This window comes from Manihot esculenta, chromosome 7, assembly GCF_001659605.2.
Source record: "Manihot esculenta cultivar AM560-2 chromosome 7, M.esculenta_v8, whole genome shotgun sequence".
NCBI lineage: Eukaryota > Viridiplantae > Streptophyta > Magnoliopsida > Malpighiales > Euphorbiaceae > Manihot > Manihot esculenta.
In genome coordinates, this window is record NC_035167.2 from 24,556,058 (window position 1) to 24,575,796 (window position 19,739).

Genomic DNA, 19,739 nt, shown 5'->3' on the forward strand with positions numbered 1-19,739 from the left:
CGTAAAACAATCATTCTTAAAAACAACCACTGACATCCTCGAATGCCACCGGACGGTAGGGAATTCCGATGCCTGCTTAGCCGGGTATTACACAGTTCCACATCAATGTCCTCGACAGCAAAAACCTCACCTTCCAGCGGTTTTCAGTGAAAGCCCCGGGACATAGTCTCAACACCGATGGAATTCACATTGGACGATCGGAGGGGATCAACATAAATAATTCAAATATTGTCACCGGTGATGATTGCATCTCCATTGGCTAGGGGAGCAAGCAAGTACGAATCACAAATGTAAGGTGCGGACACAGGCATGGCATTAGTGTTGGAAGCTTAGGAAAGTACGAGAAGGAAGAACCTGTGTCCGGAATTTATGTAAAGAATTGCACAATATACGACACTGACAATGGCGTGAGAATTAAGAGTTGGCCCGCATTGTATGGTGGCATTGCGTCGAATATCCATTTCGAGGACATCGTCATGCAGAACGTCAGCAATCCCATCATTATAGATCAAATGTACTGCCCATGGAACCTATGCAATCGGAAGGTAACTTTTTAATTTTCATTTTTTTTCAACCAAAAAGGGGAATCTTTTTTATTATTAATATTTATCCATGGAGATCATATAGTTGTGTGATGTTGGCTAGAAGAATACATTTATACTAAAATATTGTGCCTTTTTTCAGAAGCCATCAAAAGTTCAAATCAGCGACGTCAGCTTCAAGAATATTCAAGTATCGTCAAGAACGCCCACGGCCGTTCAAATTACGTGCAGCAGCAGCGTACCATGCAAGGACATTGTGCTTTCTAACGTTAACCTCAAGTACACCGGATCTAAGGGATCTGCAAAATCTGTTTGTACAAATGTTAAGCCTAGGATTATAGGAAAGTTGATTTCGGAAGGATGCTAATGCACTCATTTGTTGATTCTTTATATAAATGGAGAAAATTTCTCAATTGCACATTGCAATTCATTCTTCAACTTTTCAAATTTAAATGAACTAGATCAAATATGATTAAAACCCATAACTAAAATATTTCAAATTTAACTAATATTAACAGTACGTAAATAATTTTTTAAGACCTCAAACGTAAAAATTGCAAAATGAAATAAAAAAAGACAATTTATTAAATGAACTTATTAATTTAATTGTCAAAATTCAAATTAAAATGCTATAATTCAATTGTATCAAAATTTTACTTTATCGAAGTTCAGAATGATTCATTTCTTAATTAAAAAACTATAATTCGAAATTAGGAAATCAAAACAAAATTTATTTCCCTGTAATCCTAGCCCTACCATCATAATTAAAATATTGCAATTCAAAATTTTTTTTCCTTTTTTAATTAGCGCAATATAATTCGAAGAAAATATATATATCAGTCTGCTCCAAAATTTTGTCTTCGCTTTTTTGGCGTAATTTATTTCCTAATGTAACTGTTTTAAGGAATCGAGGGAAAAAAAATAATATACCGCTGTAAGGAGACGAAATGTGCTACAAAGCTCGTTGTGAATTTCATTTTTTTTTTCTTTTTGCTGCGTTCCATTTAAAAGCAAATGATTACAACCGAAGCTGAATATATTGTCGACGCTGAAATAAAGTACGCATAAAATATTACGGTGCGTCTTCACTCAAGAAAAGAGAGAAAAGATGCGGTAAGTTTTTTTTTTCTTTCCTCTTTTCTTCTTTCTTTTTTTTTTCTTGTACTTGTCAGAAAACAGTGCGTATGCACGCGCGAGAAAAGGAATTGCGGGTGCGGCAACACCGATCCTTCCGCGTCCAACACGACTAGAATTGCGGAAGTACGAAAAAGGTTGTTGCGCAAGTTATATAGGGTTCCAGTATAAAACAATATGTTTGGAGAGAAGTGCGCAGGTTGTAGTTGTTAGTTGCAGGCTAGCGCACGCAGCCTTTTTTCGCCTAAAACAATTAAAGCAACAAAAAGAAGGAAAAACAGAAAACGGAATGCGTGAAAATGCTACAGCCTGTAATAAACCTTGAGTAAATTAAACGAGCCACTTGACATATAAAAGGCCTTTCGGAGGAGGGGAAATTCACAAACATTTACGAAACAATATAAGCTATAGATATCGAAAGAGAGGAAGCGCCTTTGAAAGAGAGACATGGGTTCCAAGGCACATGTATGCACAGTATACCTGTTGTTGCTGTTTGCTTTTACCAGCGAAGCTCTGCCCAATACCTTTGATGTCACGAAATATGGTGCCAAGGCAGGATCGGATATCACTAAGGTATGGAAGTAAATTCGATTCTCGATATCGCGACGGTATTTCCTAGATTGTTGCGGCCAGGTTTTTCATTCCCGTTTTCGTTTTTAGGCTTTATTGAGTGCGTGGAAAGAGGGATGTGCAGCAGCGGGTTCCGGCAAAGTCGTGGTACCAAAAGGGAAGTACTTTTTAGGCGTGGTGGATTTGATAGGCCCTTGCAAGGGTGCCATGCATCTTCAAGTGGAAGGAACGTTGGTGGCGCCAGCAAAAGCTAGCCAACACAGCAAGAATAGCTGGGTTACATTGAGATACCTGGACCGATTAACGGTATCCGGTGGCGGGGCCTTCGACGGACAAGGAGAAATTGCTTGGGAGCGAGCGCACTGTGGCGACAGATGCAAGACACCACTTCCAATTGTAAGCAAAACCGAATGCTACTTTACAAAACAACAGCCATTCATAGACCCGTTCATGGCAGCAATACTAATAATGTTTTCTTTGCGTAATTGCTGTATCAAAACTGTACCAGAACCTACGGTTTGACTTCGTCACCAACAGCATAGTTGAGGACGTAACTTCCATCGATAGCAAGCAGTTCCACGTCAATGTCCTCGGCAGCAAAAACCTCACCTTCCAGCGGTTTTCAGTGAAAGCCCCGGGACATAGTCTCAACACCGATGGAATTCACATTGGACGATCGGAGGGGATCAACATAATTAATTCAAACATTGTCACCGGTGATGATTGCATCTCCATTGGCCAGGGGAGCAAGCAAGTACGAATCACAAATGTAAGGTGCGGACACGGGCATGGCATTAGTGTTGGAAGCTTAGGAAAGTACGAGAAGGAAGAACCTGTGTCCGGAATTTATGTAAAGAATTGCACAATATACGACACTGACAATGGCGTGAGAATTAAGACTTGGCCCGCATTGTATGGTGGCATTGCGTCGAATATCCATTTCGAGGACATCGTCATGCAGAACGTCAGCAATCCCATCATTATAGATCAAATGTACTGCCCATGGAACCTATGCAGTCGGAAGGTAACTTTTTAATTTTCATTTTTTTTCAACCAAAAAGGGGAATCTTTTTTATTATTAATGTTTATTCATGGAGATCATATAGTTGTGTGATGTTGGCTAGAAGAATACATTTATACTAAAATATTGTGCCTTTTTTCAGAAGCCATCAAAAGTTCAAATCAGCGACGTCAGCTTCAAGAATATTCAAGGATCGTCAAGAATGCCCACGGCCGTTCAAATTACGTGCAGCAGCAGCGTACCATGCAAGGACATTGTGCTTTCTAACGTTAACCTCAAGTACACCGGATCTAAGGGATCTGCAAAATCTGTTTGTACAAATGTTAAGCCAAGGATTATAGGAAAGTTGATTCCGGGAGGATGCTAATGCACTCATTTGTTGATTCTTTATATAAATGGAGAAAATTTCTCGATTGCACATTGCAATTCATTCTTCAACTTTTCAAATTTAAATGAACTAGTTCAAATTTAACTGATATTAACAGTACGTAAATAATTTTTTAAGACCTCAATCGTAAAAATTGCAAAATGAAATAAAAAAAGTCAATTTATTAAATGAACTTATTAATTTAATTGTCAAAATTCAAATTAAAATGCTATAATTCAATTGTATCAGAATTTTACTTTATCGAAGTTCAGAATGATTCATTTCTTAATTAAAAAACTATAATTCGAAATTAAGAAATCAAAACGATATTTATTTCCCTGTAATCCTAGCCCTACCATCATAATTAAAATATTGCAATTCAAAAATTTTTTTTCCTTTTTTAATTAGCGCAATATAATTCGAAGAAAATATATATATCAGTCTGCTCCAAAATTTTGTCTTCGCTTTTTTGGCGTAATTTATTTCCTAATGTAACTGTGTTTTAAGGAATCGACGAAAAAAAAATAATATACCGCTGTAAGGAGACGAAATGTGCTACAAAGCTCCTTGTGAATTTCTTTTTTTTTTTTTCTTTTTGCTGCGTTCCATTTAAAAGAAAATGATTACAACCGAAGCTGAATATATTGTCGACGCTGAAATAAAGTACGCATAAAATATTACGGTGTGTCTTCACTCAAGAAAAGAGAGAAAAGATGCGGTAAGTTTTTTTTTTCTTTCCTCTTTTCTTCTTTCTTTTTTTTTTCTTGTACTTGTCAGAAAACAGTGCGTATGCACGCGCGAGAAAAGGAATTGCGGGTGCGGCAACACCGATCATTCCGCGTCCAACACGACTAGAATTGCGGAAGTACGAAAAAGGTTGTTGCGCAAGTTATATAGGGTTCCAGTATAAAACAATATGTTTGGAGAGAAGTGCGCAGGTTGTAGTTGTTAGTTGCAGGCTAGCGCACGCAGCCTTTTTTCGCCTAAAACAATTAAAGCAACAAAAAAGAAGGAAAAACAGAAAACAGAATGCATGAAAATGCTACAGCCTGTAATAAACCTTGAGTAAATTAAACGAGCCACTTGACATATAAAAGGCCTTTCGGTGTAACGACCCCAAAATGGACCGTCACCGGCGCTAGGATTCAGGTCGGCTTAAGGCCGCCAGAACCCGTAGCAAGCCTGCTATATTCTCTGTGTACCTGTAAACCTCATACATGATCATACATTTTCTGTGAAAATAAAACTCTTTGCTGAACCAAGGCTTAACCTGTGCATGCACTATCTCTGTACTCTGTACTCATGTACTCTGTACTCTGTATCCCTGACTAGAGCTTGCTCTAGATGGGTTAACTCATACCTGTTAAGCCTGGTTTTCACATACAGGAAAACATATATACATATACAGATCATGTACAATACATACATCACTAGGTCAAGCAACAACTATTACATCTCTTTAATATTACATGTCCACTCTAAGCTATTACAGATCTCTTTACTCTTCCTGTACTCTGCTAGACTGTCCCTGTACACTGTACACTGAACCTGCAAAACTGGGGTTAAGGGAGTGGGATGAGCTCTATAGCCCAGTGAGTAGAACAGTAAAACATCTCAGTCAAATATGATCTCATGGAATGCACCATATCACAGACAAGCCACATCAAGAGTAAACCTGTCACCACATAGTCCCAGTAACTCTGTGCCAGGGCGTAGAATCGAGCACCTGGTCTTCCTGTCATATATGTATATGTGTATATAACACCTGTGAACTTACCATTGCCAGGGCGTAGTCAAAGGCTCCTGGACTTTGCTATATACCTGCCAGGGCGTAGTCAAAGGCTCCTGGTCTTTGCTATACTTGCCAGGGCGTAGTCAAAGGCTCCTGGTCTTCCTGTCTGTGACTATTGGATCATTCAGCATTTACTCACATCATCAACTAACAATGCAATGCAACATATTCGTGAATACTAATGCAATCAACCTATGGCATAAACATGATGCATGAGATATGCTAAAAGCAGTTTGTGGTTCAATTAAAAGTTATAAGTTTAGTTCCACTCACCTCTGGCTATCTGGACTGACTGACTCTGCAGGCTCTGAACCTCTGGAGCAGTACTCACTGCTGCTCTCTCTGGTTCCTCTGGTCTGTACCTATACAGATGGACTCAAATGAGGGACCAAACTAACTTATCAATACCTCTATTAAACTCCCCAAGAATCCCCTGAAACTCACTTAACTAGCCATGCAAAGCAGGCAAAAGAAAAGCTGGACAGAACACTTTCGGCGGCAGGTTCGGCGGCCGAATGTCCTCTCCAGAGACGAAACTCAAGCACCTTCGGCGGCACCTTCGGCGGCCGAATCCCCCAAACAGAACCGAACATGCAAAAACACTCGGGGGCAAGCTGTGGCAATTAAGCCACCATGCACGAGGTTCGGCGGCCGAATGAACTTTCGGCTGCCGAACCTGAGTTCATCCCGAACTCAGTTTCAACGGCAAACCATCTCCTTCTTTCCTTCAACTTCTCAAACCATGCAAACTTCACCTCCTCAACATACATATACTCATGTATATGATCACAGGGGTCCAAAACGAGCTAATAACCCCAAACAACAAAACAAACATCACATATACACATGTATACATGCATAACTCATCAAAACTATCATGAAGAACCTAAACATGCATCTCCTTCCACAAATCCCCCTAAAACCTTCAGAAAACAGATTCAAGAACATCACTTACCTCCTGTAGTAAGAAGCTACACACGCTAAACAAGGGAAAACGGATCACCTCTTCTCACACTCTCAAACTCTCTCAAACTCACTATTATTTCTCTCAACTCTCAATTCCTTTACAAGCACCTCAAACTGCTGTGAGAACAACCAAAAACATGTACAGATGAGTCATAAGAGACGTGGTCATTCCATGGCAAGAATCTGAGGCCAACACTTGTCAAAACAAACATGACTCAGCTGGCTGGCCAACTCATCGTCGGCTGCCCAATCACATGCGAGACCATGCAACGTTCGGGGGCCGAACTTCCCTTCGGAAGCCAAACACTTTCGGCGGCCGAACTTACTTTCGGCGGCCGAACTTGGCTCACCTGCCTTAGGTCAGTGCAACTCAAAACTCAAAACTAAAGAACTGTAAAACCATAAAACACCTCCTAACACATAGAAACCATAACTCCTACCCTTATATAGAATCCCAACACCCCGGAGTCCATCAAACAACAGGAATTCCGGTGCCGGATTCTAGCCGGGTATTACATTCTCCCCTCCTTAAGAACATTCGTCCTCGGATGTTCCGAAAACATACAAAAACAAAACACAAGGAGGAAACTAACCTCAAAACAAATAAGGATATTGCTGGAGCATAGACTCCCGCGTCTCCCATGTGCACTCTTCTAGGTTATGGTGGTTCCATAGGACTTTCACCATTGGAATCTCCTTGTTCCTTAGCTGTCTGATCTGCGTGTCCATAATCCGCACTGGCTGCTCTATATAGGTGAGATCCGTATGAATCTCCACCTCAGGCTCACTCAGAACTTGATGCGGATCTGACACAAACTGTCGTAGCATAGAAACATGAAATACCGGGTGAATCCTCTCCATAGAAGCAGGTAAATCCAGCTTATACGACACATTTCCGATCCTCTGCAACACCTCAAAGGGTCCAATGTACCGTGGAGCTAATTTACCTTTCTTCCCAAAACGAACCACTCCTTTCATTGGAGACACTTTCAGCAATACCCAATTACCTTCTTGAAACTCTAACTGCTTTCTGCGCACGTCAGCATAACTTTTCTGTCTACTTTGAGCTGTTCTGATTCTCTCTCTGATCATGGGCACCATTCTACTGGTAATGTCTACTAACTCTGGCCCTGCAAGAGCCTTCTCTCCTACCTCTTCCCAGCAAACAGGAGATCTGCACTTCCTCCCATACAAAGCTTCATACGGAGCCATCCCAATGCTAGCATGATGACTGTTATTGTAGGCAAACTCCACCAAAGGTAGATGCTGCCTCCAAGAACCGCCAAAGTCTAACACACATAGGCGAAGCATATCCTCTATGGTCTGGATGGTCCTTTCTGACTGTCCATCAGTCTGTGGGTGGAAAGCAGTACTAAAATCTAACCTCGTGCCCATCGCACTTTGCAGACTCCGCCAAAAGCGGGAAGTAAACTGAGGTCCTCTGTCTGAAACTATAGATACTGGAACTCCATGTAATCTCACTATCTCATCCAGATAGACCTGTGCCAACTTATCCACAGAATAGTTACTCCGTACTGGAAGAAAATGAGCAGATTTCGTGAGTCTGTCCACAAGCACCCATATCGAGTCTATTCTGTTGGACGCTACTGGTAAACCCACTACAAAATCCATGGCTATGTTCTCCCATTTCCACTCTGGAATCGGTAATGGGTTAAGCATTCCGGCTGGTTTCTGATGTTCTAATTTCACCCTCTGACAAACCTCACAGGCTGTCACAAACTGCGCCACTTCTTTCTTCATGGCTGGCCACCAATAGACCCTTTTCAGATCCTGATACATCTTGGTGGCTCCTGGGTGAACACTATACCTCGCATTATGAGCTTCCCTCATAATGTCTTCCTTCACACTGCCCCTATCTGGTACACAAAGTCGACTCCCATAGCGAAGGATCCCTTTGCCGTCAAATCTGAACTCTACACTATTGCCTGACTGAACAGTCCTGGCAATTTTCATCAACTCAGGGTCCTCATGCTGTCTCTGAGCTATCTGCTCCAGAAACACAGGTGTCACTCTCATCTGTGCTATCAACGCACCTGTACCAGACAATTCTAACTGTAATCCCTCGGCAAAGAGCTTATAAAGCTCCATCACAACCGGTCTCCGCTCTGCTGCTATATGGGATAAACTGCCTAGTGACGTCCGGCTTAAGGCGTCTGCGACAACATTCGCCTTACCCGGATGATACTGGATTTTACAATCATAATCACTGAGCAATTCGACCCACCTTCTCTGCCTCAAATTCAGCTCTCTCTGACTTAAGATGTACTGTAAACTCTTGTGATCAGTGAAGATCTCGCATTTAACTCCGTAGAGGTAATGCCGCCACATCTTAAGTGCAAAGATAACTGCTGCCATCTCTAGGTCATGGGTAGGGTAATTCAACTCGTGCTTCTTCAACTGTCTAGAAGCATAAGCTATTACTCTATCACTCTGCATCAATACACAACCCAAGCCCACTCGAGATGCATCACAGAACACTGTGAACGTTTCATTACTGACAGGCAGAGCTAACACTGGTGCTGTTGTCAATCTCCTCTTGAGCTCCTCAAAGCTCTCCTCACACTGGTCTGACCAGATAAATTTCTGGTTCTTCTGAGTCAATTTGGTCATAGGAGCTGCTATCTTTGAGAAGTTCTGAACGAACCTCCTGTAGTAACCTGCCAGTCCCAGAAAGCTTTTAATCTCAGTCACTGTCGTGGGTCTGGGCCAGTTAGCTACAGCCTCTATCTTCTTGGGATCGACCTCAATACCCTCTGCTGATACCACATGTCCCAAGAAGGCAATGCTCCGTAACCAAAACTCACACTTCGAGAACTTGGCATATAACCCATGCTCTCTCAGCGTCTGCAAAACAATCCTCAGATGCTGGGCATGCTCTTCTGCATCTCTGGAATACACTAAAATATCATCGATAAACACAATGACAAAGTGATCCAGAAACTCACTGAATACCCTGTTCATGAGATCCATAAATGCTGCAGGGGCGTTAGTCAACCCGAACGGCATCACTAAGAACTCATAATGCCCATATCTGGTCCGAAAAGCTGTCTTAGGCACATCTGCCTCTCTGACTCTCAACTGATGATACCCAGATCTCAGATCTATTTTCGAGAAACAACTTGCTCCAGCTAGCTGGTCAAATAGATCATCAATCCGAGGTAAGGGATACCTATTCTTGATAGTGACCTTGTTCAACTGTCTGTAGTCGATACAAAGTCTGAGGGATCCATCCTTCTTTCTAACAAAGAGCACTGGAGCACCCCAAGGTGAGGTACTAGGGCGGATGAAACCCTTATCTACCAAGTCCTGCAACTGTTCTTTCAACTCTGTTAACTCAGCTGGCGCCATCCTGTAGGGAGGTATAGAGATAGGTTTGGTACCTGGCAGTAATTCAATTTCAAACCCTATCTCCCTATCAGGTGGTAGTCCTGGCAAATCGTCTGGGAACACATCGAGAAACTCTCGGACTACTGGTACTGTGGCTGGTTCCCTCACCTGACTGTCTAGCTCTCTCACATAAGCTAGAAACCCCTGACAACCCCTCCTAAGCAACCGACGAGCCTGAAGAGCTGAAATCATACCTCTGGGTGTACCTCTCCTGTCTCCTCTGAAGACACACTCTGACCCATCCTGGTCTCTGAGACTCACTAGCTTCTCTCGACAGTCCAACGTAGCACTATATGCAGATAGCCAATCCATCCCTAGAATGACATCAAAATCTGTCAAGTCTAGAACCACAAGGTCAGCTGGAAGGCATCTACCCTCTATGAATACTGGACTGAAACGACAGACTGACACTGCCACTGATGGGTCACATCTAGGTCCACTGACCCAGAGAGGATACTCTAACTCAGAACTGATCAAACCCAACCTCTCTATGGCTCTCGAAGCAATAAAGGAATGAGAAGCACCGGGGTCCATCAAAGCATACACATCTGAACACCCAATGATGAGATTACCTGACACCACTGTGTTCGACGTGTTAGCCTCCTCCTGTGTCACTGTGAAAATCCGTGCTGGGGCTACCGGATTTCCACCTCGGGAACCTGCTGCTGAAGTAGAGGCTACCCCTCTCCCTCTACCTCTGCCACTAGTCTGAGGCATGACTGGAGCTACTGGCCGTACAACTGGCTGTACCACACTGCCTGAACTCATCTGCTGGGATGGTGCAAAAGTCATCTGCGGACAATCCCGAGCAATATGCCCTTCCTGTCCACATCGAAAACAAGCTGTAGATCCCAACCGACAAACTCCTCCATGTGGTTTTCCGCATCGTCTGCAGACTGGAGCTGTGCCAGAGCTTGAGCCACTACCTATTCCCAGACCTGACTTGACTTTACTCCAGAACCCTTTCCTTGTTCCTCTCGCTCTATCCCATCTCTTACTGCCTGTAGAACCTGAACTGGGGGCCTTAGAACCCGAAGCCTATGCCTTTGACTGTTTCTGAATATTGGCACTAGCTTCCATTTTCCTGGCTGCATCTACTATCGAATGAAAACTCTCCTTCTCAGCTGGAAGGATCAAAGAAGAATACCTGGGATGAAGTCTCATAGTATATCTTCTTGCTTTCTTCTGATCAGTATCATAGGCTTGACCCACGTACTGAAGCAGATCCAAGAACTTATTTGTGAAGTCATCAACACTCATCTCATCTGTCTGTCTCAACTGTTCAAATTCAATTACTTTCATCTCCCTCGAACTGTCAGGAAAAGCCCACCCTGCAAACTCATTGGCGAACTCTCCCCATGACATGCTGTCCATTTTAGGCTCCACATAATGCTTAAACCATTCTCTGGCTTTCTTACATTTAATTGTGAAACCTGCCATCTCAATGGCTCTCCTATCATCTGCTCCCAATTCACTAGTTATCATCCTAACTGCTCTGAGGTAATCAAATGGATCATCTCCCGTATTGTATTTAGGAGCATCCAATTTCAAGTACTCTGTCATTTGAACTTTACCTCCAGATGAGCTAGGTTCATGTCTGTCACCAACAGGGGCTACTGGTTCTAGTGGTACTACTGGTTCATTTGGCTCATTTGGCTCTAGGTGTACTGCACTTGGATGGATAGGGGAAGAGGGATACATAGGATATGGTAGATATGCTGGGTAATACTGCGGATATGGCATATATGGCATGTATGTAGGATATGGGTCAAATCGAGAGTACTCCGACATCCCCTCCATCGGATACTCTGGCTCCCGAAACAAGGATGGATAGTCAAAACCTGAGGCCTGAGCACCACCCTGTGAGTCTCCCATACCCTCCTCAAAACTGCCTATACCCATGCTGTCACTCTCCATAGCTTCCCTCCTTTCCTCTGATCCTCCCCTAGCTGTTCCTCTTCTGCTCTCATCGACAGACCTTCTAGGGTCTATGGACGTACCTTCCCTGCTAGATCTCTGAGACCTTGCCCTTGGCAATGCAGGAGGACGAGCAGCTGGTCTCTCACTCTCTGGTGGGACTCCAGTCAATCGAGCTGATCGACGAGTTCCTCGCATCTTACTCTGGAAACACAACATATAACATACCACTTTAACACATAAACATCACATAGCAATCATACACATACAACACTCATAGCATATCATAGCAGATAGGACTCAAGACCCTATCCTAGTGGACATGATTGCCTATTGTGCTTGACCACGTCTACCCTGTCTGAGCCCAACACTATCTCTATAGGTCCGATCATGTGAACCTAGGGCTCTGATACCAATCTGTAACGACCCCAAAATGGACCGTCACCGGCGCTAGGATTCAGGTCGGCTTAAGGCCGCCAGAACCCGTAGCAAGCCTGCTATATTCTCTGTGTACCTGTAAACCTCATACATGATCATACATTTTCTGTGAAAATAAAACTCTTTGCTGAACCAAGGCTTAACCTGTGCATGCACTATCTCTGTACTCTGTACTCATGTACTCTGTACTCTGTATCCCTGACTAGAGCTTGCTCTAGATGGGTTAACTCATACCTGTTAAGCCTGGTTTTCACGTACAGGAAAACATATATACATATACAGATCATGTACAATACATACATCACTAGGTCAAGCAACAACTATTACATCTCTTTAATATTACATGTCCACTCTAAGCTATTACAGATCTCTTTACTCTTCCTGTACTCTGCTAGACTGTCCCTGTACACTGTACACTGAACCTGCAAAACTGGGGTTAAGGGAGTGGGATGAGCTCTATAGCCCAGTGAGTAGAACAGTAAAACATCTCAGTCAAATATGATCTCATGGAATGCACCATATCACAGACAAGCCACATCAAGAGTAAACCTGTCACCACATAGTCCCAGTAACTCTGTGCCAGGGCGTAGAATCGAGCACCTGGTCTTCCTGTCATATATGTATATGTGTATATAACACCTGTGAACTTACCATTGCCAGGGCGTAGTCAAAGGCTCCTGGACTTTGCTATATACCTGCCAGGGCGTAGTCAAAGGCTCCTGGTCTTTGCTATACTTGCCAGGGCGTAGTCAAAGGCTCCTGGTCTTCCTGTCTGTGACTATTGGATCATTCAGCATTTACTCACATCATCAACTAACAATGCAATGCAACATATTCGTGAATACTAATGCAATCAACCTATGGCATAAACATGATGCATGAGATATGCTAAAAGCAGTTTGTGGTTCAATTAAAAGTTATAAGTTTAGTTCCACTCACCTCTGGCTATCTGGACTGACTGACTCTGCAGGCTCTGAACCTCTGGAGCAGTACTCACTGCTGCTCTCTCTGGTTCCTCTGGTCTGTACCTATACAGATGGACTCAAATGAGGGACCAAACTAACTTATCAATACCTCTATTAAACTCCCCAAGAATCCCCTGAAACTCACTTAACTAGCCATGCAAAGCAGGCAAAAGAAAAGCTGGACAGAACACTTTCGGCGGCAGGTTCGGCGGCCGAATGTCCTCTCCAGAGACGAAACTCAAGCACCTTCGGCGGCACCTTCGGCGGCCGAATCCCCCAAACAGAACCGAACATGCAAAAACACTCGGGGGCAAGCTGTGGCAATTAAGCCACCATGCACGAGGTTCGGCGGCCGAATGAACTTTCGGCTGCCGAACCTGAGTTCATCCCGAACTCAGTTTCAACGGCAAACCATCTCCTTCTTTCCTTCAACTTCTCAAACCATGCAAACTTCACCTCCTCAACATACATATACTCATGTATATGATCACAGGGGTCCAAAACGAGCTAATAACCCCAAACAACAAATCAAACATAACACATACACATGTATCCATGCAGAACTCATCAAAACTATCATGAATAACCTAAGCATGCATCTCCTTCCACAAATCCCCCTAAAACCTTCAGAAAACATAGTCACATGTTCAAGTGCATCACTTACCTCCTGTAGCAAGAAGCTAAACACTCTGAACAAGGGAAAAACGGATCACCTCTTCTCAAACTCTCTCAAACTCACTTTTTGCTTCAAACCCTTCAAAACTTGGTGAATGAGCAAACTCCTGCATGAGCTGCTCAAAACACTTGCAGATGAGTCATAGAAGACGTGGCTAATTCATGGCAAGAATCTGAAGCCAACATCTGTCAAAACATATGACTCAGCTCACTAGCCACTCAGCTTCGGCTGCCCATTCACATGCACGCGCATGCAACCTTCGGGGGCCGAACTTCCCTTCGGCAGCCAAACACTTTCGGCGGCCGAACTTACTTTCGGCGGCCGAACTTGGCTCAACTGCCTTAGGTCATTGCAACTCAAAACTCACTTCCCTTAACCTTAAAACATTTAACCACATCATAACACATAGAAACCATGATTCCTACCCTTATATAGAATCCCAACACCCCGGAGTCCACCAAACAACAGGAATTCTGGTGCCGGATTCTAGCCGGGTATTACAACTAGAGTTGCGAAAATACGAAAAAGGTTGTTGCACAAGTTATATAGGGTTCCAGTATAAAACAATATGTTTGGAGAGAAGTGCGCAGGTTGTAGTTGTTAGTTGCAGGCTAGCGCACGCAGCCTTTTTTCGCCTAAAACAATTAAAGCAACAAAAAGAAGGAAAAACAGAAAACGGAATGTGTGAAAATGCTACAGCCTGTAATAAACCTTGAGTAAATTAAACGAACCACTTGACATATAAAAGGCCTTTTGGAGGAGGGGAAATTCACAAACATTTACGAAACAATATAAGCTATAGATATCGAAAGAGAGGAAGCGCCTTTGAAAGAGAGACATGGGTTCCAAGGCACATGTATGCACAGTATACCTGTTGTTGCTGTTTGCTTTTACCAGCGAAGCTCTGCCCAATACCTTTGATGTCACGAAATATGGTGCCAAGGCAGGATCGGATATCACTAAGGTATGGAAGTAAATTCGATTCTCGATATCGCGACGGTATTTCCTAGATTGTTGCGGTCAGGTTTTTCATTCCCGTTTTCGTTTTTAGGCTTTATTGAGTGCGTGGAAAGAGGGATGTGCAGCAGCGGGTTCCGGCAAAGTCGTGGTACCAAAAGGGAAGTACTTTTTAGGCGTGGTGGATTTGATAGGCCCTTGCAAGGGTGCCATGCATCTTCAAGTGGAAGGAACGTTGGTGGCGCCAGCAAAAGCTAGCCAACACAGCAAGAATAGCTGGGTTACATTGAGATACCTGGACCGATTAACGGTATCCGGTGGCGGGGCCTTCGACGGACAAGGAGAAATTGCTTGGGAGCGAGCGCACTGTGGCGACAGATGCAAGACACCACTTCCAATTGTAAGCAAAACCGAATGCTACTTTACAAAACAACAGCCATTCATAGACCCGTTCATGGCAGCAATACTAATAATGTTTTCTTTGCGTAATCGATGTATCAAAACTGTACCAGAACCTACGGTTTGACTTCGTCACCAACAGCATAGTTGAGGACGTAACTTCCATCGATAGCAAGCAGTTCCACGTCAATGTCCTCGGCAGCAAAAACCTCACCTTCCAGCGGTTTTCAGTGAAAGCCCCGGGACATAGTCTCAACACCGATGGAATTCACATTGGACGATCGGAGGGGATCAACATAATTAATTCAAATATTGTCACCGGTGATGATTGCATCTCCATTGGCCAGGGGAGCAAGCAAGTACGAATCACAAATGTAAGGTGCGGACACGGGCATGGCATTAGTGTTGGAAGCTTAGGAAAGTACGAGAAGGAAGAACCTGTGTCCGGAATTTATGTAAAGAATTGCACAATATACGACACTGACAATGGCGTGAGAATTAAGACTTGGCCCGCATTGTATGGTGGCACTGCGTCGAATATCCATTTCGAGGACATCGTCATGCAGAACGTCAGCAATCCCATCATTATAGATCAAATGTACTGCCCATGGAACCTATGCAATCGGAAGGTAACTTTTTAATTTTCATTTTTTTTCAACCAAAAAGGGGAATCTTTTTTATTATTATTATTTATTCATGGAGATCATATAGTTGTGTGATGTTGGCTAGAAGAATACATTTATACTAAAATATTGTGCCTTTTTTCAGAAGCCATCAAAAGTTCAAATCAGCGACGTCAGCTTCAAGAATATTCAAGGATCGTCAAGAACGCCCACGGCCGTTCAAATTACGTGCAGCAGCAGCGTACCATGCAAGGACATTGTGCTTTCTAACGTTAACCTCAAGTACACCGGATCTAAGGGATCTGCAAAATCTGTTTGTACAAATGTAAAGCCTAGGATTATAGGAAAGTTGATTCCGGGAGGATGCTAATGCACTCATTTGTTGATTCTTTATATAAATGGAGAAAATTTCTCGATTGCACATTGCAATTCATTCTTCAACTTTTCAAATTTAAATGAACTAGATCAAATATGATTAAAACCAATAACTAAAATATTTCAAATTGAACTGATGTTAACAATACGTAAATAATTTTTTAAGACCTCAATCGGAAAAATTGCAAAATGAAATAAAAAAAGACAATTTATTAAATGAACTTATTAATTTAATTGTCAAAATTCAAATTAAAATGCTATAATTCAATTGTATCAAAATTTTACTTTATCGAAGTTCAGAATGATTCATTTCTTAATTAAAAAACTGTAATTCGAAATTAAGAAATCAAAACGAAATTTATTTCCCTGTAATCCTAGCCCTACCATCATAATTAAAATATTGCAATTCAAATTTTTTTTTCCTTTTTTAATTAGCGCAATATAATTCGAAGAAAATATATATATCAGTCTGCTCCAAAATTTTGTTTTCGCTTTTTTGGCGTAATTTATTTCCTAATGTAACTGTTTTAAGGAATCGAGGAAAAAAAAATAATATACCGCTGTAAGGAGACGAAATGTGCTACAAAGCTCGTTGTGAATTTCTTTTTTTTTTTTTCTTTTTGCTGCGTTCCATTTAAAAGCAAATGATTACAACCGAAGCTGAATATATTGTCGACGCTGAAATAAAGTACGCATAAAATATTACGGTGCGTCTTCACTCAAGAAAAGAGAGAAAAGATGCGGTAAGTTTTTTTTTTCTTTCCTCTTTTCTTCTTTCTTTTTTTTTTTCTTGTACTTGTCAGAAAACAGTGCGTATGCACGCGCGAGAAAAGGAATTGCGGGTGAGGCAACACCGATCCTTTCGCGTCCAACACGACTAGAATTGCGGAAGTACGAAAAAGGTTGTTGCGCAAGTTATATAGGGTTCCAGTACAAAACAATATGTTTGGAGAGAAGTGCGCAGGTTGTAGTTGTTAGTTGCAGGCTAGCGCACGCAGCCTTTTTTCGCCTAAAACAATTAAAGCAACAAAAAGAAGGAAAAACAGAAAACGGAATGCGTGAAAATGCTACAGCCTGTAATAAACCTTGAGTAAATTAAACGAGCCACTTGACATATAAAAGGCCTTTCGGAGGAGGGGAAATTCACAAACATTTACGAAACAATATAAGCTATAGATATCGAAAGAGAGGAAGCGCCTTTGAAAGAGAGACATGGATTCCAAGGCACATGTATGCACAGTATACCTGTTGTTGCTGTTTGCTTTTACGAGCGAAGCTCTGCCCAATACCTTTGATGTCACAAAATATGGTGCCAAGGCAGGATCGGATATCACTAAGGTATGGAAGTAAATTCGATTCTCGATATCGCGACGGTATTTCCTAGATTGTTGCGGCCAGGTTTTTCATTCCCGTTTTCGTTTTTAGGCTTTATTGAGTGCGTGGAAAGAGGGATGTGCAGCAGCGGGTTCCGGCAAAGTCGTGGTACCAAAAGGGAAGTACTTTTTAGGCGTGGTGGATTTGATAGGCCCTTGCAAGGGTGCCATGCATCTTCAAGTGGAAGGAACGTTGGTGGCGCCAGCAAAAGCTAGCCAACACAGCAAGAATAGCTGGGTTACATTGAGATACCTGGACCGATTAACGGTATCCGGTGGCGGGGCCTTCGACGGACAAGGAGAAATTGCTTGGGAGCGAGCGCACTGTGGCGACAGATGCAAGACACCACTTCCAATTGTAAGCAAAACCGAATGCTACTTTACAAAACAACAGCCATTCATAGACCCGTTCATGGCAGCAATACTAATAATGTTTTCTTTGCGTAATCGATGTATCAAAACTGTACCAGAACCTACGGTTTGACTTCGTCACCAACAGCATAGTTGAGGACGTAACTTCCATCGATAGCAAGCAGTTCCACGTCAATGTCCTCGGCAGCAAAAACCTCACCTTCCAGCGGTTTTCAGTGAAAGCCCCGGGACATAGTCTCAACACCGATGGAATTCACATTGGACGATCGGAGGGGATCAACATAATTAATTCAAATATTGTCACCGGTGATGATTGCATCTCCATTGGCCAGGGGAGCAAGCAAGTACGAATCACAAATGTAAGGTGCGGACACGGGCATGGCATTAGTGTTGGAAGCTTAGGAAAGTACGAGAAGGAAGAACCTGTGTCCGGAATTTATGTAAAGAATTGCACAATATACGACACTGACAATGGCGTGAGAATTAAGACTTGGCCCGCATTGTATGGTGGCACTGCGTCGAATATCCATTTCGAGGACATCGTCATGCAGAACGTCAGCAATCCCATCATTATAGATCAAATGTACTGCCCATGGAACCTATGCAATCGGAAGGTAACTTTTTAATTTTCATTTTTTTTCAACCAAAAAGGGGAATCTTTTTTATTATTATTATTTATTCATGGAGATCATATAGTTGTGTGATGTTGGCTAGAAGAATACATTTATACTAAAATATTGTGCCTTTTTTCAGAAGCCATCAAAAGTTCAAATCAGCGACGTCAGCTTCAAGAATATTCAAGGATCGTCAAGAACGCCCACGGCCGTTCAAATTACGTGCAGCAGCAGCGTACCATGCAAGGACATTGTGCTTTCTAACGTTAACCTCAAGTACACCGGATCTAAGGGATCTGCAAAATCTGTTTGTACAAATGTAAAGCCTAGGATTATAGGAAAGTTGATTCCGGGAGGATGCTAATGCACTCATTTGTTGATTCTTTATATAAATGGAGAAAATTTCTCGATTGCACATTGCAATTCATTCTTCAACTTTTCAAATTTAAATGAACTAGATCAAATATGATTAAAACCAATAACTAAAATATTTCAAATTGAACTGATGTTAACAATACGTAAATAATTTTTTAAGACCTCAATCGGAAAAATTGCAAAATGAAATAAAAAAAGACAATTTATTAAATGAACTTATTAATTTAATTGTCAAAATTCAAATTAAAATGCTATAATTCAATTGTATCAAAATTTTACTTTATCGAAGTTCAGAATGATTCATTTCTTAATTAAAAAACTGTAATTCGAAATTAAGAAATCAAAACGAAATTTATTTCCCTGTAATCCTAGCCCTACCATCATAATTAAAATATTGCAATTCAAATTTTTTTTTTCCTTTTTTAATTAGCGCAATATAATTCGAAGAAAATATATATATCAGTCTGCTCCAAAATTTTGTTTTCGCTTTTTTGGCGTAATTTATTTCCTAATGTAACTGTTTTAAGGAATCGAGGAAAAAAAAATAATATACCGCTGTAAGGAGACGAAATGTGCTACAAAGCTCGTTGTGAATTTCTTTTTTTTTTTTTTCTTTTTGCTGCGTTCCATTTAAAAGCAAATGATTACAACCGAAGCTGAATATATTGTCGACGCTGAAATAAAGTACGCATAAAATATTACGGTGCGTCTTCACTCAAGAAAAGAGAGAAAAAATGCGGTAAGTTTTTTTTTTTCTTTCCTCTTTTCTTCTTTCTTTCTTTTTTTTTTTCTTGTACTTGTCAGAAAACAGTGCGTATGCACGCGCGAGAAAAGGAATTGCGGGTGAGGCAACAC

General features: G+C 41.9%; 2 protein-coding genes across 2 annotated transcripts; both read left to right on the forward strand.

Annotated features, from left to right (window-relative positions):
• Positions 1-14,634: 14,634 nt before the first annotated feature.
• Positions 14,635-16,145, forward strand: LOC110608413 (exopolygalacturonase). Its single transcript, XM_043958142.1, has 4 exons — positions 14,635-14,760; positions 14,848-15,153; positions 15,266-15,781; positions 15,921-16,145. Exons 1-4 carry the CDS (start codon positions 14,635-14,637, stop codon positions 16,143-16,145), a joined length of 1,173 nt encoding a protein of 390 aa, XP_043814077.1.
• Positions 16,146-17,362: 1,217 nt separating this feature from the next.
• Positions 17,363-18,820, forward strand: LOC122723995 (polygalacturonase-like). The gene is made up of 3 exons (XM_043958143.1): positions 17,363-17,488; positions 17,576-17,881; positions 17,964-18,820. Exons 1-3 carry the CDS (start codon positions 17,363-17,365, stop codon positions 18,519-18,521), a joined length of 990 nt encoding a protein of 329 aa, XP_043814078.1. The 3' UTR covers positions 18,522-18,820.
• Positions 18,821-19,739: the final 919 nt, after the last annotated feature.